The sequence below is a fragment of the Zalophus californianus genome, chromosome 12 (genome assembly GCF_009762305.2).
Source record: "Zalophus californianus isolate mZalCal1 chromosome 12, mZalCal1.pri.v2, whole genome shotgun sequence".
Classification (NCBI taxonomy): domain Eukaryota; kingdom Metazoa; phylum Chordata; class Mammalia; order Carnivora; family Otariidae; genus Zalophus; species Zalophus californianus.
Genome location: NC_045606.1, coordinates 101,394,990 through 101,421,660, shown reverse-complemented (window position 1 = coordinate 101,421,660; position 26,671 = coordinate 101,394,990). Strand labels below are relative to the sequence as shown.

Sequence of the window (26,671 nt, the reverse complement as noted above, 5' to 3'; positions counted from 1 at the left end):
TGTTCATAGAGACAGAAAGTAGGATGGTGGGTGCCAGGCTCTGGGGGAAGGGGATGGGGAGTTGTCTTATGGGGACAGAGTTTCTGTTTTGCAAGATGAGAAAGTTCTGGAGGCAGATGGTGGTGATGGTGGCACAATGTGAACGTATTTAACGCTGCTAAACTGTAGGCTTAAAACGGTTAAGATGGTAAGTTTTACGTTACATGCATTTTACCACAATAAAAGGCAGGAAAAAAGAAAGGTTAAGGACTCAGGCAAGTTATCCTGGTAGACTTCCCCCGTGGGGCTTCTTTCGGGCCGTGGAGGCAGTGACCTGGTGAGACCAGGGGGAGGAGGAGCAGGGCTGATGGGGAAGTGACCCGGGTTTGGGCCTTCGCCACTCCTTTGGCCACGGTGGTACCCAGCTTCATTAACCATTCCCTCCCCCGGCCGCCAGCCCCGTGCTCCTCCCCACGAGGCCCCTGTCATCTCTCCCAGGAAGACGCGCATCCTGGACCGCTTCCTCGAGGCCCCATGTTCTGTGTCCTAAGATGAGGTTCTGTCCGTCAGCCGTTCCCAAGACACTGAGAAGCCTTTGCTCTCCACTCCTGCTTTCCTCCTGGGGCGCTTTCCCTCCTGCCTCCAGGTCGGCCTCTTCTCCTTGCTCCGCCCCCCTTGGTGATGGGGGACAGTGTAGCCTTATATTCTGGAAGGGAATGTGAGCATGGTCAGGCTCTGTGAGGAAGCCAGCATGTTGTCACCCCTCCTTTTACTCCGCTTGCATCCACACCCCTCCCCGGGGGTCAGTGCTCATGGAGGACTCAGGAAGGGGGCAGTGGCACGTGCGTAGGGCCAGTGCTGCCCCTGGACGAGGCTGGATGGGCAACTGAGGGCCACTCCATTGACCGTATGCTCTCTCTCCATCCTAGGACCTGAGTTCCTTTGCCATGCCGCTCCTGGACGGAGACCTGGAGAGCTCAGAAAAGCATTCTTCTCGTAAGGTAAGGCCACCTTTCTCACAGCTTCTCACGGCTCACCTGAGGTGCCACTGAGGCAAGACTCCATCAGTGAGAGCCCAGGACAAATGTCCACCTACTCATCCACCTGTGCTCCCACCTGCTCATCCACCTCTGCTCCCACCTGCTCATCCACCTGTGCTCCCACCTGCACACCCACCTGTGCTCCCACCTGCTCATCCACCTGTGCTCCCACCTGCACAGCCACCTGTGCTCCCACCTGCTCATTCACCTGTGCTCCCACCTGCACATCCACCTCTGCTCCCACCTGCTCATCCACCTGTGCTCCCACCTGCTCATCCACCTGTGCTCCCACCTGCACACGCACCTGTGCTCCCACCTGCACACCCACCTGTGCTCCCACCTGCACATCCACCTGTGCTCCCACCTGCTCATCCACCTCTGCTCCCACCTGCTCATCCACCTGTGCTCCCACCTGTACATCCACCTCTGCTCTCACCTGCTCATCCACCTGCTCCCACCTGCACATGCACCTGTGCTCCCACCTGCTGATCCACCTGTGCTCCTATTGCACTCCCACCTGCTTACCCACTGGTGCACCCACCTCTGCTCCCACCTGCACACCCACCTGTGCTCCCACCTGTACATCCACCTCTGCTCCCACCTGCACACCCACCTCTGCTCCCACCTGCACACCCACCTCTGCTCCCACCTGCACACCCACCTGTGCTCCCACCTGCACACCCACCTCTGCTCCCACCTGCACATCCACCTCTGCTCCCACCTGCTCATCCACCTGTGCTCCCACCTGCACACCCACCTCTGCTCCCACCTGCACATCCACCTCTGCTCCCACCTGCTCATCCACCTGTGCTCCCACCTGTACATCCACCTCTGCTCTCACCTGCTCATCCACCTGCTCCCACCTGCACATGCACCTGTGCTCCCACCTGCTGATCCACCTGTGCTCCTATTGCACTCCCACCTGCTTACCCACTGGTGCACCCACCTCACATGGCCATGCCCCTCATACCTGCTGGCTGTCTAATTTGAGAGCCTCTTGGGCTTTGCTCCTTTCTCTTCTCCATCTGGGTTCAGCCATGGCCCTCTAGACTCCCCAAAGTAGGCAGAGGTAATGTGGAAGATCAACAATAAGCCAAGAGAAGAGGCTAAAAGTATCAGTAAATGGGAGATTTGGAGACCATCCGAGGCTTTCAGCTTGTCCCATCCTGGACAGGAGTTCCTTCCACCTGCCATGCCCTCACCCTTGCCCCGTTCCAGGCCTTCCTTCCCTTTGGTCTCCATGCCACTTTTCCTTGCCTCTTTTTAGCTCACTGCCTCCCCTCCCCCACTGGCCAGTCAGCAGCTCAGTAAGGCTGGTGGCCATGTAGGGTCAGGCAGCCAAGAAGGAGTGTGTATCCTGTGAGGGTCTTTGGGCATGGTGAGACAGGGGAGGTCAAGGCAGCCTGCAGTCAAGACTGAGGGGGTGCACAGAATGCTGGGTGGCAAGTCCTTCCTGGGCCCCACTACCCACAGCCTGGTGGGAGGTGGCTTCTGGAGGGGCCTAGCCACCAGGGTGCCATGAGCAGTGACTGAGAGTGGAGATACAGAGCCACACGATTCTTTGGCTCTGGGTACTGCCAGCCTGGGGTTGGGGCGGGAGCTCCAGTGCTGGAAAAGCTAGCCTGTTCTCTAAGCGTTCTGAATTGCACACAATTAAGGCAACATACTGGTTTAGGCCTGTGGGTTTCCACTGGCCTCAGCTCCCTGTCCTGAATGAGCAAGTGACCTGATGAGCAGTCACTGTGGCCCAACCTGAGACGGTGCTCAGAGGATATCCTCAGGAAGGAGCTGCAGAGCTCCCAGCCCAGTGGGGCAAGGTCCGAGTCTGCAGGGTGGGCTCTTCCTTCTCTCAGGCTGGCCACTTCCAAGGGTTTGACTCCACGAAGACCTTCCTTCAAGTGAAAACCTAAGGCAGAACTGTGAACGCAGTAAAGACCCACAGTGAGGACTGGGGCTTCGTCCAGCCCCACCGGCCCCCACTTTGGGGGCTCCCATAGCAGAATCACTGTCACAAATGCGTGACTCCAGAGCTAGAGAGGGACCTTGGAGGGTTTACTCTATCCCTGGAATGCTGCGGGACGTTGGTGATGGTGATGTGTAGGACACGGGCCTCGCTAGCCTGTGGCCTCGTGGAAAAGGAGGGTGTGAACTCCTGAGAAAGCAGGGAATTGTTCCAGAGGGTCTGACCAACGCAGCAGATGGGGGCACCTAAGTGCCTGGTTAGCTGGGAAGGCACTTCTCCCCAGCACAACCTGGAGACAGGCCTCAGATGAAAACCATGCTGGATGCAAGCGGACCGGGCGGGGATGCTTGGGATTCCCACTGACCTTGCTGCCGTGGCCTTCGCTTGGCCTCCTCACACCCACCCCTGCCCCATTCCCAGAGGGCAGGCCTTCCCTCCTCCTGACCCTTGAACCTTGGCAATTCTCCTTTCCATTAGATTCTAGTGACCTCGAATTATATAGACATAAGGCCGGCCTTTTTGAAAGGCAGAGTTTGGCCACTACCGAGAAGAATTTCCAAACTGCCTTGGAAGGGCCGCCCTCTTCCCCTGCCAAATTCCATCCTTTCGTCTTTGCAATCCAGGTCGAAATGTAAACACCCCTGTGGAGGGGGATGTGGGTTAGGTTCTCCCGACAGCTAGTCCTTTCTGCGGACGTGATGTGGGTGGCCAAAGAGGGCGGGAGGTGCCGCTAGGCTCCTCAGGTGCAGCTGGGTGGGAACCGTCCGATGCTTGGCAGCCCCCTCTGCGTCCCAGGAGCCCACGCATAGTGAGACAGACGGCCCCACCTGGGCTCCCGTTCACAGGTGTCCCTGACTACTCCAGGACCCCAGCCTGGCGTTCCATAATATCAGTTCATGCAATCTCCCAGGCCCCCTCACTTTACCCCTGTCTGTGCTGCCCCTGCCCCCCCCCCCCCCCCCCCCCCCCCCCCCCCGCCGAGGTGGCAGCTCTTTGTCAGATACTGTGTGTCTGTGAGGAGCTTCTGGTCCACTTGGCCCTGCACAGCTGAGGTGTGCGGCTCCCAGGCCAGCCTCTGGGGGACAGTCAATGCCAGGATCTCCAGATCGCCCCCCATTAGCTCCTGCACAGCCTGCACCCACTTGGGGGTCTCTGGGCCCTTTTGTTCATCCAAATGCAGGGAGTCATCCAATGACATTTATCAAAGTTCTGTTTGATTGCAGCTTGCTAACAGGCATGAGCCGAGGCCCTGTCCCTGGCAGCTTCTGTTGGCACCCGGATCGGCTTCACCCCCACCCAGCGGGCAGGGAGCAGACGGTGGGCATGCTTGGCCATCTCGTTTTCCCACCGCTGGGGAGCATGATTAGGCTCTCCCCGTTCCCCCCATGGGAGAAGGCTGAGCCAGGCTCTGTCTACCGTTATTTGGTCTTTTTAGGGGAAAGGTCTACTTTCTGTGGGTTCCCTCCTCAGTGCCTGACCCAGTTGGCCTGGAAGTCTCAGTACAGAATGGGCTCCCAGGCAGGAGAACCCTAGAGTTCCCCCTGGTTTATCGAGGGAGGTTCAAGCCAGCACTCAAAGCCCTCTGTGACTGGTTCCCCGGTGGCGTTTGGCCCCACCGGTCTGTGGTGGCCCAAGAAAGTGGCTCTCTGTGCTTCCCGTTCTGTCTCCTCCTTCTCAGGCTCTGGTTGCCCTCTGCCCATCAGCCTGTCCAAAGCCCATCAGCTTTCAGGGTCTTCTCTGACTGTGTCCAGGTCACCCTTTCTTCGTCAGCTTCGTGCTCATGGCAGCCACGCCTGGCCTGCCATCCTCCCGTCTTGTCCCCCGCCAGACTCAAACATGAGCACTTGCTTCATGGTCCTGCCTTCTCCCTGCAAGAGCTCCCAGCACCGTGCAGAGCATGGCAAACACGGGGCTCCCCTGTGGGGTTAGCTTTTCTAGTAGTTCCTGAACGTGACTCTCTGCCTCTGCCCTCAGACTTGACCTTGACTCCATTTTGCGTCTGCCAGGCTGCTCTCCCTCCCAGCTATTTCTGCCGCTCTCAGGAGGGATATGGTGTAAGGGTTAAGACCGTGGGCCCTGAGGTCCCATGCCACCACTTTTACCAGCTTTGTGACCTTCACCCTGCCCCCAGCTGGCCCCTTCTCCTGGCTTCAGGCTAGTGGCACTCGGCAAGTGATGGGAGAGGCTACCAGATGGTCTGCCGTGCACGAATCTGACTGTGCCACTCCCTTGCTAAAAAGCCTCAAAGAAGAGTGAGGTTCTTACACCACATGTGGCATCCTTCCATAATTCGGCCCGGCCTCCCTGACCTTCCACGAATATCAAGCAGCTATTCCTTCCAAATTCATGACGAGGAGCGTGGATCAAATACGCATGGAGGACTTACCACGTGCCAGAAAGTGTACTAGATGCTTCCCTGTCGTAGATCCCATCAACCACAGACCCTTGGAGTCGGCCTCGTAGCCCCACTGGTTGGAGGAGGACCCTGAAGCTTAAGTCACTTGTCCGCACTGCCGGAAACTGAGCCGGGATTCCAACTCCAGTCCCTGTGTCTAGACTCCTTGCTTGTGTGCTGTAGGGTCATTTTCCATCCCTTGTGTGCTGTTCCCTGCCCCATACCCCCACCTCCCACGTCCACAGTCACATCTACTGCCTGGAGAGCTTCTCCTTGGGGTTCAGAAAAACTCCAGAAAGCCTGAGTCCCATAGGTAGGGGGGAGAGTGGCAAGACCCAGAGCTCTGAAGACAGGGATCGGAGGATTAAATGGATAAAGAAAAACTTAACCTCTCTAGAAGGAGACGTGCTTGCGTGACGTGGCTGTTGTGCACGGCCCCCAGCTTGGAAACTCACTCGCCCAAGGGGCTGGCATGGAGCCAGCCTGTGCACCCCCCCTATGGCCACACGGGCCCTTTAGCATAGGGTGGGGAGTTGCAGGGAGAAGTGACCTGTGACTGAGCATCACCAAAGGGGTCCCCACGAGGGCACGGCCTCCTGGAAGGAGCCGCAAGCCCAGTTTGGGGTGCCCTCTGGTGGTGGGACAGCTCACAGGGGCCCTGGGCCCCCCACAGGCACCCCGTGCAGACAGAGGCCAGAGCCGCACAGATGCTGCCTCTGGGCGCATGGGCTCACGTTCCTTCGTGCACCTGTGGCCACCTGCCATGTGGCATCCCAGGGTCTCAGCGTGCTGGCTGCTTCCCTGCCCGGCATCCTCTGTGCCCCATGAGCCCTGCAGACAAGTCACTATTCTTTCCTTCTGTGGGATCAGGTGGGCCCTGAGGTCCTTCTGGACCCTGTGTTGCAAGTTTGCCACAGCAGCTGGACGTGCAGAGCATGGTTCCTGTGCATCGTGGGTGGGCACGACACCCGGTCTTACGGATAAGGAAACAGGCACGGCGAGACTGACTCGGGATGGCCCAGTGGGGGTGAGCTGGGGTCAAACCCTTCCCCTCAGGCTGTAAGTGACAGCCCCTGAGCCCCGCAGCAGGACACATTCGATATTCCTCAAAGTCTGTGAGCTGTGGGCCTCGGCTTAAAGTGATAGACGGAGTCCAGACGTTTCTCAAACCGTCAAGGTCATGTCATCAATGAAGTGCGCCTCCAAGGTTTTCGGCCTTGTTCACTTTCTTCCTGAGCTCTGTCAGCAACCCCTTGTCCCAATGCCACAGCAGCTTGGAGGGGAAATTCATACTGCCTAGCGCCAGGTCACCTCAGGCCGGAGCCCAAGGCCCACTGGGTTTCAGATGCCCGTCTCCTCCTTCAGTGAGGGCCAAGAGAACATCACGCCAGTGTAGTAAGACCTCGAGAAAGAAAAACGTCAGGCCTTAAGAAGTAAAGGCCAGGGGACAGATCTATGGAGAGGATGCATCGTCTCGAGCCAGCTTGCTACCTTTCCTCCCCTCCGCTCCAGGAACCTCTTTCTAGAGAGCTGGGGGTGGAGGTCAGTGGGCCTCTGGGTGGTGCTGACGAGCCTGTGGATGGGCCATCCTCGGGTCGGGTGCTTTCCTCCAGACCACGGGGTGGCCACCTATGTTTGTACAAGAACTCAGGGCTGTTTCTGGGGGCAGGGTGCCTTGGAGGAGCAGCCTGATGTTAGAGAACGTTGGGAGGGACAGGATCCGTTCAGGGCTTAGGGCTGAGTGCCTGTGCTCGGAATGACCCATCCGTTTGTCTGTCTCTCCCCAGGTGGACAGCCCCTGCAGCTCGGGCAGCCCCTCCAAAGGGTTCTTCTCTAGAGGCCCCCAGCACCGGCCCTCCAGCCCTGTGTCTGCTCCCGTGAGGCCCAAGACCAGCCCTGGCTCTCCCAAAACCGTATTCCCATTCTCCTACCAGGAGTCCCCACCCCGCTCCCCACGCCGAATGAGCTTCAGTGGGATCTTTCGCTCTTCATCCAAAGAATCTTCCCCCAACTCCAACCCGTCTACCTCACCCGGGGGCATCAGGTTCTTCTCCCGCTCCAGAAAAAGTAAGACATTGATGCTATTGTTTCAGGTGGGTGCTGGGCTGCTGGGGACCTTCTAGGGCCAGTGGGCCGTGGTGCCATTTGCAGGGCGCCCGGGCTGGCCGGGTGGCTGTCAGTGATTTGTGACTTGGTGCTGAGTGCATGTGTCTTGTCTGTTCCCCCGAGGACAGCTGTCTCTCCAGAACATGGTGGGTTTCCCCCGTCACTTTCTTCCTACACAAAGCCGTCAGTGTGGGGGTAACTGCAAACATCCCAACACTCACAGGGTGACTTGTAAGGACAGCCGCATGCAATCGGGGCCCATAACCTTCCCTGAAATCAGTAGCGGCAGCAAGCTAAGCTTCAGCGCATACCCGGGGCCAGAGGGCCCAGACCTTGGTCTGCTCTGCCGGACATGGCCCTTAACTACTTGTGGCGTGGTTTTGCAGGTTTTGAATGGACCTATTTCTGGCAGATCCTGACTTTCTGTTTTGGGCGCTGGGCAGCTAGAGTTGATTTACTAGAGAAACGAGGGAAGGGAATGTGGGTTCAGGAGAGAGTTCTTTAGGCTCATGAGTATCTGTGACCTGAAGATAAAATACTCTCAGTTGAGCACTGTTGATCATAACCGGAAGTATAAGAGGCAAACCATGAAGTAGAGGGAGTTGATTTTCTCCTTCCCCGTGTCTTAGGCATCTCCCCATGCCTTCCGAGTCTTTCTGATGATGCAGAAAGCTCCTATTTGGGACTGCAGTGATTTGGAAAACAAACTTGCCCTTGGGCATCAGAGGTGTGCGGTCGTCTTCCTTTCTTTCCAGATTGCATGTACACTTAGGATCTGCAGAATAAAGCAGCACTTGATTGGCACGGCCAAGGCACAGAGTGCAAATTCAGTCTCTGTGACTTAGAAGGAAAGGGAGGGGGGCTCTTTTCCTTTTTTGTGTGGTGTGAGGTATTGTTGCTAGTACCCCTAACATCATCCCCCTCAATGACTGGACCTAAGCGTAAATTCATAAGTGTCATGGGACAGAGTGGCCCTGCAGCAAACATTACTGAGTGACATGCAGTTGGGAATCATGTATGCAAAGCCCAGTAAGGAGGGGCGTGTCCGGGCACTGATGTCCTACTGCTCTAGAGAGCATCCCCAGCTTCCTTGACAGAGATCCTGAAACTCTCAAATATCCTCTAAGAAGAGGGGACGGCAGGCAGGTCTACATCAGGATGTCTTGTTTCTTTAGTGGCGGCATCACGCCTGTGTTGGTTATAACAGAGCTAGGTTGTATTAGCCTCCCAGAGCTGCCGTAACAACTGGGTGGTTTGAACAACAGAAATTTATACCCCCACATTTCTGGAGGCCAGAAGTCCAAATTCAAGATGTCACTAGGGTGGTGCTCCCTCTGAAGGGTCTCGGGAAGAATCTGTTCCGCGTCTTCCTCTGGGCTTCTGGTGGTGCCAGCAACCCTTGGTGCCCGTTGGCTTAGAGAAGCATCATTCCCAACCCTGTCTCTCCCTCTGTCATCACATGGCGTCTTTCCTTCGTGTGTCTGTGTCTTTGGGTCTCTGCTCTTCTTGTAAGAGCTAAATCTTGGGTTAACAGACCATCCTACTCTAGTATGATGTCATCTCATCTTAGTGAGTTACGTCCGCAATGACCCTCCTTTCAGAAAGGTCACATTCTGAGGCTCCTGGAAAGGCATGAACTGGTGGGACACCGTCAATGCTAGTACACGGGTTATGTAGGAAAAGCCAAGGTGGACAGGTCACGTCATGATGGGCTGGGGATGGAGAGGATTTGTGGGTGTAGAGTGGCCAGCCTGTGAAGACCAAGGTCATTTCTGAAGGGAGAAAGGAACAGCCAAGATACGGGATCAGGGAGGGTGGGATGTTGGCTGGTGAGGATGGGCCGGCCTCTCAGCTCCCTGGGAAGCAGGAGTCCATGCTGCCTTTTTCTGCTGGGCATTTTAAAAGGCTCTTCAATGTTCTTTGCCAGAAAACACTGTCTCAAAGTTCTGTCTCCTAAGATGTTATGGAGTAGGAAAGCTTGTCAGGGCTTCTCCCTACCATCTGGCCAGGCAGCTGTAGACTGAGCTCAGGAAGGCCCTGGTTGGCTGTGGTTGCTCACGAAGACAGCATTGATTAGGTGGGGGTGGGTGCTTGGCTTCTCCACAGAAGCTCCCCGGGAGGGGATATTCACACCAGAGTAGGCCTGGCCGCAAGGTAACTGCCCACACCATTGCCCTTGAACCATCGAGCCCAGGACCTTGGCTTTCCCCAAATGGAAGCCAACCCTGCCAGGCCTGTCATTAATGAAGGTCTGTTTCCAGGGGAAGGTGCCCTACTTCCCTGGGAGGAGGATCACCTGGGCTTCTTGCCACTTGGTCTGCAAGTGTGCTTGAAGGAGGTGTGCTTGGAGGCCATGCTGTCTTTTTGCTCCTACTTGAATCGGTTCCTGGATCAAGGTCCCCAGACTGTGTATTTCTCCCTGCTGCCCCAGTACTGATTTCACATGATGGAGCCTGAGAGTAATGTCACTCATCAGTCTGCATGGAGGGTCTTTATGGGAAGCAGCCCGTGAGACCCACTGTGTCCATTGGTAGAGCATCACAAAGACATTGTTCATTCCACAAGGCCCCGGGGAGACAATTCCTGTCCAGCCTTGGTCCCAAGAATAGCTGAACTTGTGAGCAATTGGGTTGTTTTGTCTGCAGTGGACACTGATCACGTCACAGCCCTGTTACCTGCTGGCTGTCTCAGAGCTGCCTTTGTACAAGGGGCGTGAAGGGTACGTCTCTAGCCTCGTTTCTGAATCCAGTTTTGGTCCCCAGCCTTTACTTGCATACCACTTTTAAAAAAAAAAAAAAACAAAACAAAACAAGGAAGACAACTCATTGGAAGGATTTGGGGGTAGTTATAGAATTCAAAGAAGAGCTGACTGCTCAGGACTCAGGGAGGGAGGGAACAAGGCTGGCCGTGTGGCCTTGGCAGCAAGAGTTCATGGATTTTTCCATGAGATCCAGAGGATTCCTCATCTCTGGGTCTCTCCTCTTGCCATGCTAAACTCATTATAGGATATCTGATTAGCCCAGTTAGGGTCTCTGAACCAGTCGGTTGCGGGGGGGAGGGGCAGATCCTGCAGCAAGAGCGGAATGGCGGATGATCCCCGCCCCCCCCCCCACCCCGGACATGGGCCGGAAGTTCCCAGAGAAGCGCCCAGCAGGCAGCTCTCACACTCTACTCTCCCAGTGCCCAGCGTGCCTGTGCGTACACAGCATCCCTTTTTACAAAGACACCTCGTGGAACTCCGTCCAGTCACCCTACACACACTTGTAAGTGTGCACACCGCTCCCTCAGTAGGCGGCAACCCTGCGTTGTGTCCAGCCGGCACAACTAAGGATGTAAGCTCGGCTCTCAAGGCCGTGCCCGTTTCCCCTTGAGTTCTGTCTGCAGCCTGTCTTTCTGTGGTGTGACTTAGGGCCCACATGGTGGACGTAGAATCTAAAGGTTCAGCAGCTCCTCAGGTGGCGCCGATAGTCGAGCTTGATAAACACCATTATCAACGATCGGGGCAAAGAAAGAAGGACGATAGAAATTATGAGCACAGTCATCTTCCAGGGCGACATAAAAAAGGAAAAGGAGATAATTCAGTCTTCAGACACTCTGAGAACAAGAAAGGAATACAGGTGGGAGTTACAGACCCAGATGCTACATCTGGTCTTGGGACCAGTAGTCTCCCGGGCTGGCTGGTGTTCATGGCCCAGGAAAGAGAACTTTGTTCTAGAAGGATCTATCTCGTGGAGGACCTGCTGATGTGGGGTGGCTGCCGTCTCCCACTCCCTCTGGTCCTACTGGTCTAGTGGCATGTGGATTCGAGACATGTCGTGGGGATTCTGGGTTTCTGTCATCCTCCCTCCGGCCCCACTGTGTAGCAGCAAACCTCTTGCTCTTGGTGGTCAGGGTCTTACCCCACCCAAAACAATCACCTGCCCTTCTGCCTCTGCCTCTAATACAGTGGCGGACAAACCACAACCTGGGGACAAAATCTGACTTGCCGCCTGTTTTTATAAATACATCTTCATCGAAACAGTTATGCTGATTTGGTTCTTTGGATTGTGGCCGCCTTCGTGCTGCAACAGCAGGATCTGGCCCGCAAAGTCTGAAATGTTTGGACCTTGTCTAGCAGCTCAAGAAGTCTGAAGCGCTCATGTGGCAGTAGAAGTTTCTGGAAAGGTTTTTTAGAACTGGATCTTGCCTTTGGAGATGAGGAAAGGAAAGCCTGGTCAGAATGTTCATGAACTCAAACAATAAGATTAAAGTTTTAAAAAATAATAAGATAATTTTGGACACACAGCAAGGCAAGGACCTCAAGAATGGCTTAATGTCATGTCACTAAACTTTGCTTTCTAATCATTGTGAGTAACTACAAATACTATGCCTAACAATCATAAATAATGGTAAGTGCTTTTCCTGTGTGCCTCCTAAGTGCATCATACATGACAATTGTTTTAATCCTTGTACAAAACTCTATAAAGTTACGTTTTTACCATTTTTATCAAAATAAAAACTGAGCCACAGAGAGGGTAAGTCACAGAACGAAGGCCGCCCGTCTGGTAAGTGGTAGAACCAAGATTTGAACTCAGGTGGTCTACCTCCCGAATCTACTTTTAACTCCCAGATGCGAAGGCTGCTTTGAAGGAGTGGATTTTAGGAACATATAAGCCAATGGTCGGACAACAGCAAGCCGTTTAGGAGAAAGGAAAAGAGAAGTGTGTCCTTGGAGATCCCTTAGACCAAAATAATTTTCATATGGAGCAAAACTTTATACGTTATTCAAATGTCCCTCCAAATGGAAAAATATCATCATCTTGGGGTGTCAGGCCTCTGTAAAGGGTGCAAAAATATGTCTATAAATGCGAGGTAAACATTCACAGCTTTCTCACCGTTGCTGGAAGTTTGCAGGCCTGATGCTCAGAGCGTCAGTATGGCGGTCCGGGTAGAGAAGAGCTGGGCGGCCCATATGAGAAAAGGCAGGGAACGTTCGAGGGAGAAGTGCGTACGTCTGTGATGGGTGGTCAGGTGAGTGAAGGCAACACTCCGGAAGGTGGGTCTGAGCTGGGCTGGATGTGGGAGTTTTGGCAGCGAGACCAGAGACCGGAACCCAGTCACTGCGCTGGGTTGGACAGAGGGGAAGGGGCGGAGGAGAGAAAAGACACATCTAGAGGGGCGTTCCCATGTTCGGGGAAGACCACCGCACCCCAGGCTCTCACCCTGTCTCTTAACGCCTCCTCTTCAGCAGGGCCTCCCTCTGGTGCCTGCACAAAATGACGCGTTCTGCACATTACACGCTGCTTCTCCACTGTGACTACTGTGAATTGGCTGGTCCCCTTGGCTGCCTTCCCCACCGGAATGTACGCTCTCCGAGCAGAGGGGCTCTGTTTGGTCCCAGGCTCTTTTCTCAGTGTCTAGAACAGCGCCTGGCACCTGGGGGGCGTCCAGCAACCCCTGTACCTTGGTTCACCCCTGAGTCCACCCACTGAGACACTGCTTTTATTAACTGTAAATTACTTTTAAAAGTTTGGGGGTAGGGGGCACAGACTTACTGTGCAGCAGGACACCCACTGGTTTCTCCACAGCGAGCCCTCGACTCGTTGCTTCGGCCACTCGGCTCCTAACTCGCTTCTCATTGCCCTCTCACACTAGGTACTGTCCTTCCGATGTGCTGTCACCAGCCACAGTGTGAGGTGTGGGGGTAGTTAAAGGTTTCTCTGCTTTAATTCCTAGTCTAGGGCAGAGCACAAAACTCTCTAATACAGATTTTTTTTCCACCTTGGAGCCTTCTTTTTTCTCTCTCTTTGGGTCCCACTTAGGGACTCTGAGCAAAGTTAGGGCCAGTGAGGGGCTGGAGGACACCCTGCTTACACTGAAGAAGCTCCCAGGGGCTGACACCTGGCTTGTTAAATGCATTAAGTCGCAAACCACAGAGGCATTGATGCTAATATAGTTTCTTTCCCTTTCCCTCACCCCTCAGGGGCTGTCTAAACTGGCATGATGGTACTCAGCATACGTACTAGCCCCAGAACACCGGGGACAGAATGGGGTTCTGGCCTTAGCACTGGAGACACCCTTGTCCTGGAGCTTACGTTCGGGGTGTCCAAGTGTGCTGGGCGGTGCGGTTGTTGGAGGTCCCAGGAGGGGCAAGGAGGTGTCTGGGGCGTGACTGTTCCCTGATACAGAAGCATTTTCCTCTTTTTAACCGCCTGGAGCATTGCCGGCCAGACATCGGCTTTGCTAACACATTTTCCACCAGCTGTCCTGTTCGGCGTCAGGTTCTTGGGGGAATCATTGGCTTTTTCTTGCCCCTCTGAACGGCTTTGGCTCGGAGACTAGTCTGTGGCCAGCAGAGTCTCAGCGCAGACCTGGGGCGGAGACCGGGGCCCCTTCTCCTGGGACACCAGCTGCCAGGTGTTCACAGGCAGGGGCCCGCGCCCGCTGTGACCCAGCTCGCCATCCTCAGTCAGAGAAGACCTGGTGTGTCAGAAAGACCATTTCTGACACCTGGGGGGAGGAGGGACTTCTTGGAAGGTGAATTTTGTAATGGCCTCACTTCCTGCCTCCACACCACCCTCCCAATTTCCCACCTATTAGGGTTTACTCCAGGATATCTCCTTTTGACAAGCATCTTCCTGCATCCCCCCCCCCCACGGGGCCCCCCATTAAAAGGAGATGGATTCTGATAAATGCTGTTTTTTGCCAGGAGTGATGCTAGAATGGAGACTTGAGGCCTCCAGCCAGCCCCTTCCTCACCCTCACACCGAGTTTGCGTGAGAATCGATGATGGCATCTTGTGGTCTTCCTAGAGGACTGGGGGTGGGGGGCTGAGTTTGCTGTTTTGTGGACTGTCACATGGTGTCACAGAGGAAGGAGCTGAAATGGAGTCCGAAATTGCTGTTTACTATAGTTCCTGGAGATACATTACTAGCCTGCAGGCTACTGAGTGACTTGTTCATCCATGTTAGGAAGGCACTGGATCCAGCTGCAAATGCCACGGGCAGCATCAGGTTAGCGGGGCAGAGGTACGGGGTCATGTAGGGATCAAAGTCAAGTTACCAGGCGAGGGCTCATTGAAGAATCAGGTAGGATAAGTAATCGATTTCAGACCCTGTTATGTAGATTATAAAAATATACCAGTTCACTGAATCCTTATAATAACTTTTCTGCGTTTACCTGTGTCCCCTCAAAAGAGGTATGTTGAGGTCCTAACCCCCGTATCTCTGAATGCGACCTTATTAAAATAAAGTCACTACAGATGTAACTAGTTAAGATAAAGTCATCCTAGAGTAGGGCGGGCGCCAAATCCAACATGATAGCGTTTTATAAGAAGATGGAGCTGAAGCCTTGCGACAAAGGCAGAGAGTGCAGGGATGCATCTAGAGCCGAGGAGTGCCTGGGGTTGCCAGCAAGACCAGACACCGGAAGGGGCAAGGAGGGACCCCCACAGCTTTCAGAGGGAGTGGGGCCCTGCCGACACCTTGATCTCAGACTACTGACCCGCAGACTGTGATGTACGTTGGTGCCGTGACCTTCCACGGGACAGCGATGCCATCTCACAGATAGGAAACAGGTGTTCACGTCAGGTTTGGCTTGAGATCTTGACATCACAAGAATGCCTTCAGGGAAGGAAGTTGCCACATGACTCAGATGCCCCCACTCTGGGAAGAGGGAGCCTCGTCCTGAGGCCCATTCCTCGTGGCCCGACTTCAGAATCATGGGTGATTTTCAAGAGAGCCGTTTCGGTAGCTGGAAGGGAAGGAGAGCGTGTTACCCGGCCGAGAGCTGAGTCGGAGGTGTCTTCCTTCAAGGCGTGTGGCTTGGAAGGGAAGGGGAACGAGGGGTGGTGGAGCCTGGAGCCCATCCATGGCACGAGTTCCTCTGCTTCTCCCAGCCCCTCCCTGCAGCTGGGTTGGGACCACGGTGCTGAGGATTCAGGAGGCATTCAGCCCAGTTCTGGCTTCTTGGTGGGGAGGGCAGCCCAGGACCAGCTGCTCCCTGTGTGGGACGGTGACCTGAGCAAAAGAAACCCTTTTTATGTCAAACCACCGAGAACCTGGGGCTCATTTCTTGCTGTGGCCTCGCTGAGCCTATCCTGGCAAACGAAGGTTGACTGGTAGGAAGTGGATGGATTAGAGTTAATGGAAGTTTTGGATTGGCCTGTTTACTTCAAGATAGGAGAGATGAGCGCATTTACAGGCTGAGAGGCAAGGAGCCAACGGGGGGGGGGGGGGGGGAACTCCTGAAATGCACGTACGGGTTGTAAGGGGCAGGGACACGAGCCTGTGTCCATCTTGGGTGTTGGCTTCTGTTCTCCCTTAGACTGCTGGGTTTATGCTCTGGGGACACTTGTTTGTCCTCATGGCCCCAACAAGGCTGTCTGTCCCCCCAGAGCTGCCATCATCCCGCGTCAGCCATCTGGGCCCCTCGGGGCTGTTCAGGGATTTGCATCGCTGGTGTGCGGATGTCCTGTTTGCACCATGAAGCACGTTTCCTTGGGTGGCGCAGGCGCCGTGCCTTTCCTGCTGCTGCCGCAGCGTTTAATAGTGAGCTCTTCGCGTAGACTCAAGTTCAGGTCTGCACACAGAGCCTGCTTCTGCCTCATAGCACCCCTGCAAGGCAGCTGCTTATCCCCGACACAAGTGCCTCGTTCAAGGTCACAGAGCTCAGTGGTGGTGGTGGTGCATGTGAGCTGGTCTGCCCCGAGCACGGTGGGTGCTAAGCAAAGTTGGACCCGTCCCTTTCCTAAGAGGAACCCATCGACCCCTCTGACCTCACTGAATTAACTCTGCCTCTCCGTGGTGGCTCCTCCGTGGAGCCCTGAGGAGCTACCATAGCCTTTCTTGGACCGTTTGGTCCTTACACATACGTATATATTTTAGAGCGTGTGCGCACATCTGTGTAAATACTGTCAAGATAGCTAAGCCCCCTTCGTCCATTAAATACAATCTTAGAAATGTTTTCCTGCCTGTCGCTGAGATCATCTCTAGCTCTGGAGACACAGACAGTGGCCGTGCTGCCCTTGGCTCTTTCTCTTATCTTTTCTGCCCCCATCCCTTGGCCCTTCCTTCTCCAAAGTTCCAGTGCGTGGTTTCGTCCTTACCAGGTGGTGGCGGACTCGGATAACCCATCTGACAGCTGCTCCACCTTTCTTCATAACAGAGCCTGGTTTTATTCAGGACCCACCCCAGGGCAGGACTTACTGGTCTAGATCAGTTGGAATTATCCCTTTCCCATTTGGGGAAGTGCCGGGCTTTGGGGTCACTGGCCTTGAGGTAAACCAGGGCACCTATGTCTTGCTAACAAAATATAAGGAGAGCTCCGTGAGGGATCAAAGAAAAGGCACCCCCCCCCCCCCAACAAAGAGAGATACACGAGGACTAATGCCCTCTCCTTACTTGGACTGTGGTATGAGGATGTGGTTTCCTTGTGACCGTGGCCAACATGCAAGATGGTGGAACAGGAAGGTGGGAGTGTAATCCTCAGTGCGGGGTGCATCACTGAGCTCAGTATTCTAGGTAGTAGACATCCTTGTCGTTCAGTCTCTTTTAAGTTATATTTTTCTGTTATATGCCATTAAAGTATCCTGGCTGATATGCATCTCTTTGGTGACAGAGGTGAGATTCATCCAGATTGGGCAACCAAAGCAAAGCTGTAGGAGCCAATCGGGAATATTCCAGATGGAGGGTGGGGGAGGAAGGAGAATTGGCGTGCAGACAGCCTTTAGTTTCCCCTGCCCCGTGCTATGAAGAAAAACAGCAGGGTACAAGGGCCGGTGGGGGTGGGTGCTGTTTTGTGTAGGATGGTGAGGGAAGGAGCAGTCCCATAAGGGGACCATGACCAAGCCAGCGAAGAGCTATACAGAGGTCTTGAGACATAGGGAACGCTCGGTGCAGATTAGCAAAAGCCGCACTACACGTGTCTGTTCCCAGCTTTTCTTCCTACCAAACTCACCTTCAATGAAGTCAGTAAGCGAGTGAGCGAGCTTATCAGGCAGACTTTTGGCAAGGTCTGATTGTTAGGTCTGAGTTCTGCCTTCTGTAAATTCACTTTTTTTATGTGCCACTCCTTCCACGGTTTCCTTTAAAAAGAAAAGTTTCCTTTTTGAAAAGTTCCTACGTAGTGGTCAGTGCCTGGAGAAGCTCTGAAGGGCTGGCTTCCTCCCCTATAGCCAGAATCCCAGGGCAGCTGGTCTCCCCGGAACGGCAGCAGAATGAAGGCTGTCCCTATTAAATCTCTCCCATATTCAATTTGACAAACAAGGCAGAGGATCATAGGGGAAGGGAGGGAAAAATGAAACAAGACAAAAGCAGAGAGGGAGACAAACCACTAGAGACTCTTACTCTCAGGAAACAAACTGAGGGTTGCTGGAGTGGTGGGGGGTGGGAGGGTTGGGGTGGCTGGTGATGGACATTGGGGAGGGTATGTGCTATGGTGAGCGCTGTGTGTTGTGTAAGACCGATGAATCACAGACCCGTACCCCTGGAACAAATAATACATATGTGTTAATTAAAAAAACAAATAAATCTCTCCCACATTCAAGACACGATGAGTTTAATATGTGCCCTCCTTTTGCCTCTATATCCGGAATGCTCATTTGAACCTGATTTTCCATAGAAAAATGTGGGGGCGTTTTTCTGGCTCTGTGGCCAAGTGACCACTAGGGGGCGATGTAGCCCCACGTGCTGAGCCGTCTGCCCCTGCAGGTTGGCCCTGCCCAGAGGACCTGCTGTCCCTGCCCGGTTTTTCCAGCTTGGAATGTTCACCTTCAGATGCACGCCCCAAACAGAGGAAAGCTGATGCTACTGAGCAGACAGGTGGACCTCACACCTGACCAGCCCCACCAGGGCTTTTAAAGGTCCGGGGGGCGGTCTTCTCACATTGACTACATCTGTTCAGTCAGTATTTAATGAGAACCTGCCGGGCCCTGGGGACGCAGCCAGGAACAAATGCCTGCCTGCCCTCGTGGGGATGACCTTCTAGGGAGGAGAGACGATGAGCCATGTGTATTGTGTGTACAGAAATTTTGCATGGTACCGAGAATAACGGGGGTAAAGTGGTAAGGGTTGGAGGGTGTTGCTCTAGGCCGGACCGTGGGATATGGAGGCTCTGAGCGGGTGTGGGACGGAGCCAGACAGATGTGTAGGGCCGCCGAGCCTAGCAGAGAGAGGAGCCGTGCAAATGTCCTGAGCAGGGAGAGTGGGGGACTGGCTGGGGGCCACTGGAATAGACCTGGAGATCGCTTTTGGTGGCCTCCCACCTCCTTTGAGACCTCCTGGGGCCCTGCCACCTCCAGAAAGCCTTACCTGACTATGCTTGCCTTGAGCAGTCTGCCAGAGCCCTGAAATATAAGTGTTATTTTCAGCATCTGCACAGTCTGTGTTCCCTTGTGATACGCTTCTGTTACCTTCAGGCTGTGGGGAAATCGTGTGTTTAAGGTTTCATGTGCTTGCCTCTTACTTCCCCACGTTCTTCCAGGATCCCCCCCCACCACCGACCCAGTGCCACTTAGAGCCATAAGCAACACGGCCCCCAAGGCTTCTGGTTGCTCCCCTCCCCGAGGAGAGCAGAGCGCGGGGATCTGGGCTGAGAGGTTGCATCCGGATGAGCAGGTGTGTCTGAAGGAAGGATGGAAGGCTATTGTAACCTGCAGGGAATAGGCTGGCCGTCATTGTTCCGTAAAGGGGCAAAGTCATTTTGGGGACCCTGGAGCTCCCTTTTCTATCTTCTTCCTCTTAGGGGCTCCCAGCTCTTAGAGCTGCAGCGTCTTATCCTTTCCCCCCACCCTCAGACCAAAACTAAGTTTGGAAAGAGTCTGACAAAAGTATTCAAACTAAGATGTGCATTATAGAAGCTAAAGGTTACGTATTTCGGGGGTTGTTGACACATTGAGCGTATAACTGAGGGAGAACTTCTAGCACCAAAACCAGACTTTTTTGGAAGCACTTGTCTTCCCAGAACACCACGATTGTGCAGGGTTGGCTCTCGGCTGCTCGGATAGGGTGGCATTTTGCCAGCTGCCCCCCCCCCCCCACGCCACTGAGCAAGAAATGGTATCTTGTCCTCCATGGGCAGGGGTTCACACCAAGTGGCCACTACTGACAGAAGTCAGCCTCGCCGGGCACTGGAACTTTGTCTTTGTCCTACTAGAAAAAAGCATTGAAAATCACTGACCTGGACAGCCACCTACTCTGATTACATTGATGGCTACTCAAGGTCATGACCGTGGTATCTGTAGAACGGGCTAAGAGGAAACGGTGGAGGACAGACCCTGGCACCCAGGGAGTTTGCATCAGCCCAGTGGGAGGAACTTACAGCTCGGGGCATGACGATGAGGCCAGCAGCTTTATTGCCGTGGCTTTTGGAACGTCTTGGACTGCGACCCCCAGCGAGAGACACTTTTTATGCTATAATCCAGCACATGTGTACATACGACTGAAAACCATTTCTCAAGAAACAGTACTGACCCTGGCCTAGGTGTTCTATTTTCAGTGCAATGCTCATTTGTTCTAAAAGCATGCTTTCTCTGCCCCACACAGCTGGTTTCATGGTGGGGCGGGGCTGGGGGGTGCACTTTGGAAGGTACCACCGTAGATGGTCATAACCCGCAGGATGGGTGTGGAATGCCTGCGAAGGCAGTCTGGCCAGGAACCTCTAGGGCACGGAGAATCAGTGAGGTGGAAGGAAGCGCTGGGGTTTTGCCAGAGATGTGCAATGCTAGACGTTCGAACTTTCTGTTTCTAAGACCCGCTCACCGCTGTGACCGGTGTCGTGGGTACTTTGAACACCCCAAGTAAATGGAATTTTCTGTTCATACTTAAGCTGAAACAGCGAAATCCCGCCACGGATGACTGTCGTCCTGAAATAGGTTAGTTACATTTCTGTGCTTTAAACCCGGCTCCTTGTCTGTGGCTCTGTATCAAAAGGATGCCATGACAGCCGTTTGAAATTCGTACGAGCGTTCCAGAGAAGTTTGTTTAACTTGGAAAACTTCTGGTCCTTTCACACCATGTCTGTCTTGGATCACAGACAGCTCCTCCTTTCTCTCCCGGCAACTCGAGTTTATTTTTCAAATAAAAGTTTGTTTTCTCGTAAAATGCCAGAGGTTTTGTACTGTGTGCAGAGGAATGAACTGCAGTTTAGAGCCTCAAGTCTCTGATTCACATGCCAGGGGCTTCCCGGTGCCGAGAAGCTCCCTGCCCGGGCTCGCCCATGGAGCCCGCCAGCCTGGGAGCGCCAGGAGCCTGATGCGGGGAGGGGTCCGAGACAGTGACTTGCGTCCCCCAGCACGTGGGTCTGGACCTCGAGGCTGGTTTCTCTGCAGAATGTCTGTGCTGACCATTTTCAGGAACCTGTTCACGTTACATCTCAGTCGGGGTCCCTCTGTATTTAAAACAGCCAGACCTTCATGGCTGTATGGTTATAAAGGTGAGGGAGCTCCTGAGAAGGCAAGCGAGAGTCAGGGAGGCTAATCAGAGATTAGTAAAAAGCCTGTGCCGTCCTGGGTAGCAGAGGCGAAGTGAGGAGGGCAGCACGGGGCAGGCACACAGGCATGACCTGTGGGAGCTGGGACTGGGAGCCGGAGGGGATGCAGCCACCCAGGGCCTCTCTCTTTGCCCTAGCTGGAAGCCCACCGGCAAGGGAGCCTGGGCCTCACGGCTGCAGGGGCAGCTCCCTGTGTGCCCCGCGGACGGAGCAAGGGACCCACTAGGAGTGCGGGTGAGGACCAACCGCAAGGGGCCAGCCTCCGAGCAGACTGCATGCACTAGGAGCCAGTGCGTCCAGGCGCACCGCCCAGCGCTGTGGGGACAGGGAGCCGAGAGGCTCTCAGGGAAGCCTCTGTGGCACCTCCATTGAAAGGAGTCTAGGATGTCCTTGTTATGTGGTCCAGCCGCCGCTTCCTCGTGTGCAGATCCCTGTGTTTGCTGATTGCTCCCAGGGCGTCATTTGCAGGTCTGGTTTTGCACCTCACTGTCAGAGGGGGTCCTGGGACCTGGCCATGCTTCAGCAGCCAGAGGCTGGGGCCGGGGGGTGGGAGCGGCAGCGGCTTGGCCAGCAAGCTGCAGTCTTTCCTAGACACTTGAGGGTACGTGGCAAGCAGGGAAATTTTGCCCCATGACATACTGGAAGGGGCCCTAAAACTCTCCCTTCCCAGCCAGGCTCTCGGGCGGGCAGATGCCGGCTTCTTCCCGCCCCTACCCCAACCAGACAGTGCTCACCTTTTTCACACTCTCCCAAATTCCACCTGCCCCTCTCGCCCGTGCCTTTGGCCGCTGGGACCTGACTTTCTTTTCTTCCACACATTTTCTTCTCACACACAGCAGCTTGTCTTTTAGACTCCATCTGTGTGGCCCTCATCCTTCCCGTGACGGACGCAGGGAAGTGCCCAGAGGCTGAGCAGCACACACAGGGGCCTCATCACAGGGTTAGGCAGGGCCAACGTCAGGTGGAGGCTGGGCCAGCTGCTCCCGACATGGGCGGAGATACCGAGCACCGTCCCTCCCCTCTCTGGTGACCCCCTCCTGCCTGGGAAGCCCCGACAGCCCGGGAGAAGCCTCTTGGCAAATGTGGGTGGCACATATATATTACATATGCAAAAGAATGTAAACTCAGCCATTAAACCAAGTGGTGTGAATGTGGGGGTGAGTACTGGGCAGGGTCTCTAGGGGCCTCAGACCCCGTGGGGGCCATCTGGCTGCTGGGGAGATGGTGGAGAGAGAGGGTCTTCTCAAACCGGGGCTGACGAATGTTTTCTGCACAAGGCCGGATGGGAAATATTTTAGGCTTTGTGAGCCCCCTGATGTCTCTTGCAGACACTCAGCCACAGACAAAATGTAAACTGCGTTCTGATAAATCTTTATTTATAAAAGCAGGTTGGCCGGTGGGATCGGGTCCCCCTGTTCTAAAACATAAATCTGATCATCTTATCCCCTTTTCAACCCCCACCCCCAATCCTCCCCACCACATTCAAGTGGAAATCTGAAGGCTCACCGCGTCCTCCACACCCTGGCCCTTGGCTGGCTCCGACCCCATCTCGCTGTGTGCGCACCTGGCCTCTGACACTCCCAGTCCCAGTGACGGACACCATGCTCTGCCTCCCGGATTCCCCTTCAGGAGTGAGGGACTCAGTCCTTGAGCTTCTGGCCATGCCCACGACAGAGAACCGCCAGACACAGGGTCCTGCCCCTTCCTGAGCTGGCCTGCACCTGACAGCTGGGTAGCATGTGGGTGTAAAGGACTGGCCCCCTCTCCCCACTCAGGACAGCTCTGAGGGGTCATCCCAGCTCTGGAACTCTCTGCAGGGGCCTCTCCAGGTGCGCATTGCCCTTCAGTTTTGCCTCCTCCCTTTCCTCGTCGTGGGTGTTGATCCGAAAATACACTTGCTACCCACCAGTTCCCGTCTCGGGTCTGCCTCTCGGGGCACCTGCGACACCCCTTCTTCCAGTTAGGTGCAGGTGTCGGCCCTCGCTTCTGCTCTCTGCCCCCAGGTCCCGCGATCAGAGCGGCCATTTGAGTGAAGGAAGGGGGCGGGGAGGAATGGATGAATAAATAAAGGGACCAGCGAGGCCTGAAGGACTGGTAGGCTCTGATGAGGTGCCGTGAGGTGGGAGAAGGCAGCGGGGGGCCATGAGCCAGGGCCTGGCTCTCCCTCGGGGCCACTGCGGGTGGGCGTACCAAACGTTGCCAGAATGCAGAGTTACACGAGCTTTACCCTGTGCCTGGCTAAGTGAGATTTTCCCTGGGGCGCTCATGCTCCTGAGTGCTGCACCCCGTCCTCAGACCTCCCCTGAGCCGCCCTGGCTCACCCGCTGCTGCTGGAGCCTTCTGGATCGGGGCAGCTGGTGAGACTGAATCCTGGGGCCGAGCCGACTTCAGAAAAACGTGACTCATCTCGCCTACCCACAAAGAAAGGAAAAGTATGTGTGGCATCCAAGTTTCCTGAAAAGTTCAGCCAACACATTGCAGAGCTATGTGGCGGCCTGGCACCCAGTGTGGGTCCCCTGGGAGAGCGCCCTCTGCTGGCGATTATGCAGGTGTCCGTGAAAGGTGTCAGCGGGGGCGCCAGCCCGGGGTGGGCTGGGGGGAGGGTGGGTATTATCATAATAGGCGGTTGTTGTTATTTGGGAGAAGCCAAGGGGAAATTTCCAGAAGAATCTCCTTTCCCTCAGAGAACTGTAGGCCTCGCCAGCGCTCTAAGGGCCTACTTGGGCGACTGTGGGACAGAGTAGAAGGAGATGCTAATAATGAACCCTTCATTCTTGCCCTGCTGCTTTATTTCTGAATTCCTTTTTAAAAATAGCATTTCGTTTTGGCAATTTCAAGCTTACAGAAAAGTCGTAAAAATAGTACAAAGAATGCTCCTATACCCTTCATCCTGATTCCCCAGTGTTACCATTTTCACTCATTGGCTTATGTCCCCCCTCTCTGAATACGTAAATATTTGTGTGTTTATATAAAATCTGAACCATCAAGAATCAATTTAATGATGAAAATCAGGAAACTGACATTAATCTGATAGTATTCGCTGAACTACAGGCTATATTCGCCATTCACAGATTATCTCAATAGCATCATATTTTGGGAGAGGAAACGCCCAGCCAGGCGTTGCCTGTGATTCTCCTTTCTCCGGAGACTGTCTGAGTCCGGAGCAGCCCTCAGTCTTGTCTCTTATGATCTCAACATCTTCCAAGACCCCAGACCGGTTATTGTGCAGACTTTGCTTCATTCAGGGTTTGCCTGGTGCATCCTTACAATTAGATCTGGGTTTGCTGTGCCACACGTCTCGTGCCCTGTCCTGGCGTCATAGTGGGAAGCACGTGATGTCACTCAGACCCACTCCCAGTGATGCAGACTGACCAGTGGGTTAAGGGAGGCATCCGCCACGACGAGATCCTAACAGAATTACTGTTTTTCCCTTTGTAAGCAATACTACTTTGGAGTTATGTAAACATCTTCTTTCTCGCCAAATATTCACTTGCTAGTTTTAGCATCCATTGATTAGTCCTGCCTCAGTTATTACCATGGCCAAAAGGTGATTTTCTGATTTTTATCATGAATTCTGTATTGATTGGTTGGAATTCTACTAAGGAAGGAAATTTCCTTTCCTGTATGTATGTACATATGTACTCACGGACTCCTGTTTTATTCAGTGATTTGGTTTGTCACAATCATATTTTTTTTAAAGATTTTATTTATTTATTTGACGGAGAGAGAGCACAAGTAGGCTGAGTGGCAGGCAGATGGAGAGGGAGAAACAGGCTCTCTGCTGAGCAGGGAGCCAGACGTGGGGCTCGATCCCAAGACCCCAGGATCATGACCTGAGCCGAAGGCAGCCGCTTAACAGACTGAGCCACCCAGGCACCCCTGTCACGATCATATTTTGATGTTCAGGTTGTCCTAGACTTGGCCGGCAGGAGCCCCCCAGGTTGGTCCCTTTTTTCCTGGGACTGTCCCCATTGTCATGTCAGAAGCAATGCCTTACTTTCTGGTAAAACCAAGTCTTCCAGGGGCACCTGGGTGGCTCAGTCGGTGGTTAAGTGTCTGCCTTCGGCTCAGGTCATGATCCCAGGGTCCCAGTGGATAGCCTGCTTCTCCCTCTCCCTCTACCCCTCCCCCTCCTCATGCACTCTCGCTCGCTCACTCTCGCTCACTCTATCTCAAATAAATAAGTAAAATCTTTAAAACTAAAAATAAAAGTCTTCCAGCCTCATCTTGTCCTTTCCCTGCCCTGGCCTGGAATCGGCCATTTCTCCAAAGAGCTCTTGCTACTTTTACTGGCCAATAGTATCTAGAAATAGGGTCCGGTGCTAAGTGTGCTTGTGAATACTGAGACATCACTGCCTTTAGGTCCTCCGAGCAGACACATTGGAAATACGCTTGCATCTAGGAGAGTAGTTGGATAGAACAAAGAAGGCACATCCACACAGTGGAGTACTAGGCGGCTATGAAAAAAATATAAAGGTGATATCTCTGAGCTAATGTGGCAACAGACATAAATAGACGATTTTCAAGAAACACAGAAATGGCCCTTTGACCGTAGGTAAAAGCACTTAGACGTCAATAGAAAGCCTTTCCCTGAATCTGGATTATAGAGGAATTCACGTATATTTTCCTCTACTATCTACATCGTCTAATGTAACTCTTTTTTTGTGTGGTAAAATACAACACATCATTTGCCATCTTAATATTTTATTTTATTTTATTTTATTTTAGAGGTGGGGGGGGCAGAGGGAGAGGGAGAGAGAATCCTAAGCAGACTCCCCGTTGAGCGCAGAGCCTGACATGACACTTGATCTCATGACCCTGAGATCATGACCTGAGCCAAAACCAAGAGTCAGACGCTCAACCGACTGAGGCCCCCAGGCGCCCCATCTTAACCATTTTATTTTTTTTAAAGATTTTATTTATTTATTTGACAGAGAGAGACACAGCGAGAGAGGGAACACAAGCAGGGGGAGTGGGAGAGGGAGAAGCAGGCTTCCCACAGAGCAGGGAACCCGATGTGGGCTCGATCCCAGGACCCTGGGATCATGACCTGAGCCAAGGCAGACACTTAACGACTGAGCCACCCAGGTGCCCCCCATCTTAACCATTTTAAAGTGTACACAGTTCAGAGGCATTAAGTACATTCCCATGGTTGTACATCCTTCACCACCCTCCAGTTTCAAAACCTTTTCATCACCCCAAACGGAAACCTGGTACCCACGACTCGCCATGCCCCTTCCCCCCAGCTCCCGGCAACACTGATCTATTTTCTGTGTCTTTGGATTTGCCTCTTCTGGACACTTTATATAAATAGAATCATGCAAAATGTAGCCTTTTGTGCCTGGCTTCTTTCACTCAGCATACCCTTTTGCAGATTCATCCATGTCGTAACAGGTGTTAGTGTTTCATTCCTTTTTATGGATGAATACTGTTCCTTGTACAGACAGACCTCATGTTGTTTATCCATCTGTTGACGGACTTTTGGGTTGTTTCCACCTTCTGGCTACCATGAACAATGCTGTTATGAACATCGAAGTCCAAGTCTGTGTTTGAACACCTGTCTTCAGTTCTTTGGGGTAGATACAGAGGCGTGGAGTTTCTGGATCCTACGGTAATTCTCTGTTTACCTTGAGAGGAACGGCCAAGGTGTATTCCACAATGGCAGCGCTATTTTGCATCCCCACCGTTCACTTGCTAGTTTTATTAGCACCCATTGATTAG

The 26,671-nt window shown here is 53.8% G+C and overlaps 1 protein-coding gene across 9 annotated transcripts in view; it reads left to right on the top strand.

Moving 5' to 3' along the window:
- Window positions 1-26,671, top strand: part of PRKAG2 (protein kinase AMP-activated non-catalytic subunit gamma 2) — a 254,783-nt gene that overhangs the window by 72,919 nt on the left and 155,193 nt on the right. For 8 of the 9 annotated variants that reach the window (XR_003516499.1, XM_027574190.2, XM_027574189.2 and 5 more), the window contains exons 2-3: window positions 909-980; window positions 7,165-7,444. Coding sequence is in view for 7 of the 9 variants with exons in the window: in XM_027574190.2 (XP_027429991.1) it covers window positions 909-980; window positions 7,165-7,444 (352 nt within the window). In the remaining 2 variants the exon portion in view is untranslated. Of the gene's footprint in view, window positions 1-908; window positions 981-7,164; window positions 7,445-26,671 lie in introns of those variants that run through there. The other variant, XM_027574195.1, reaches the window with a different exon arrangement.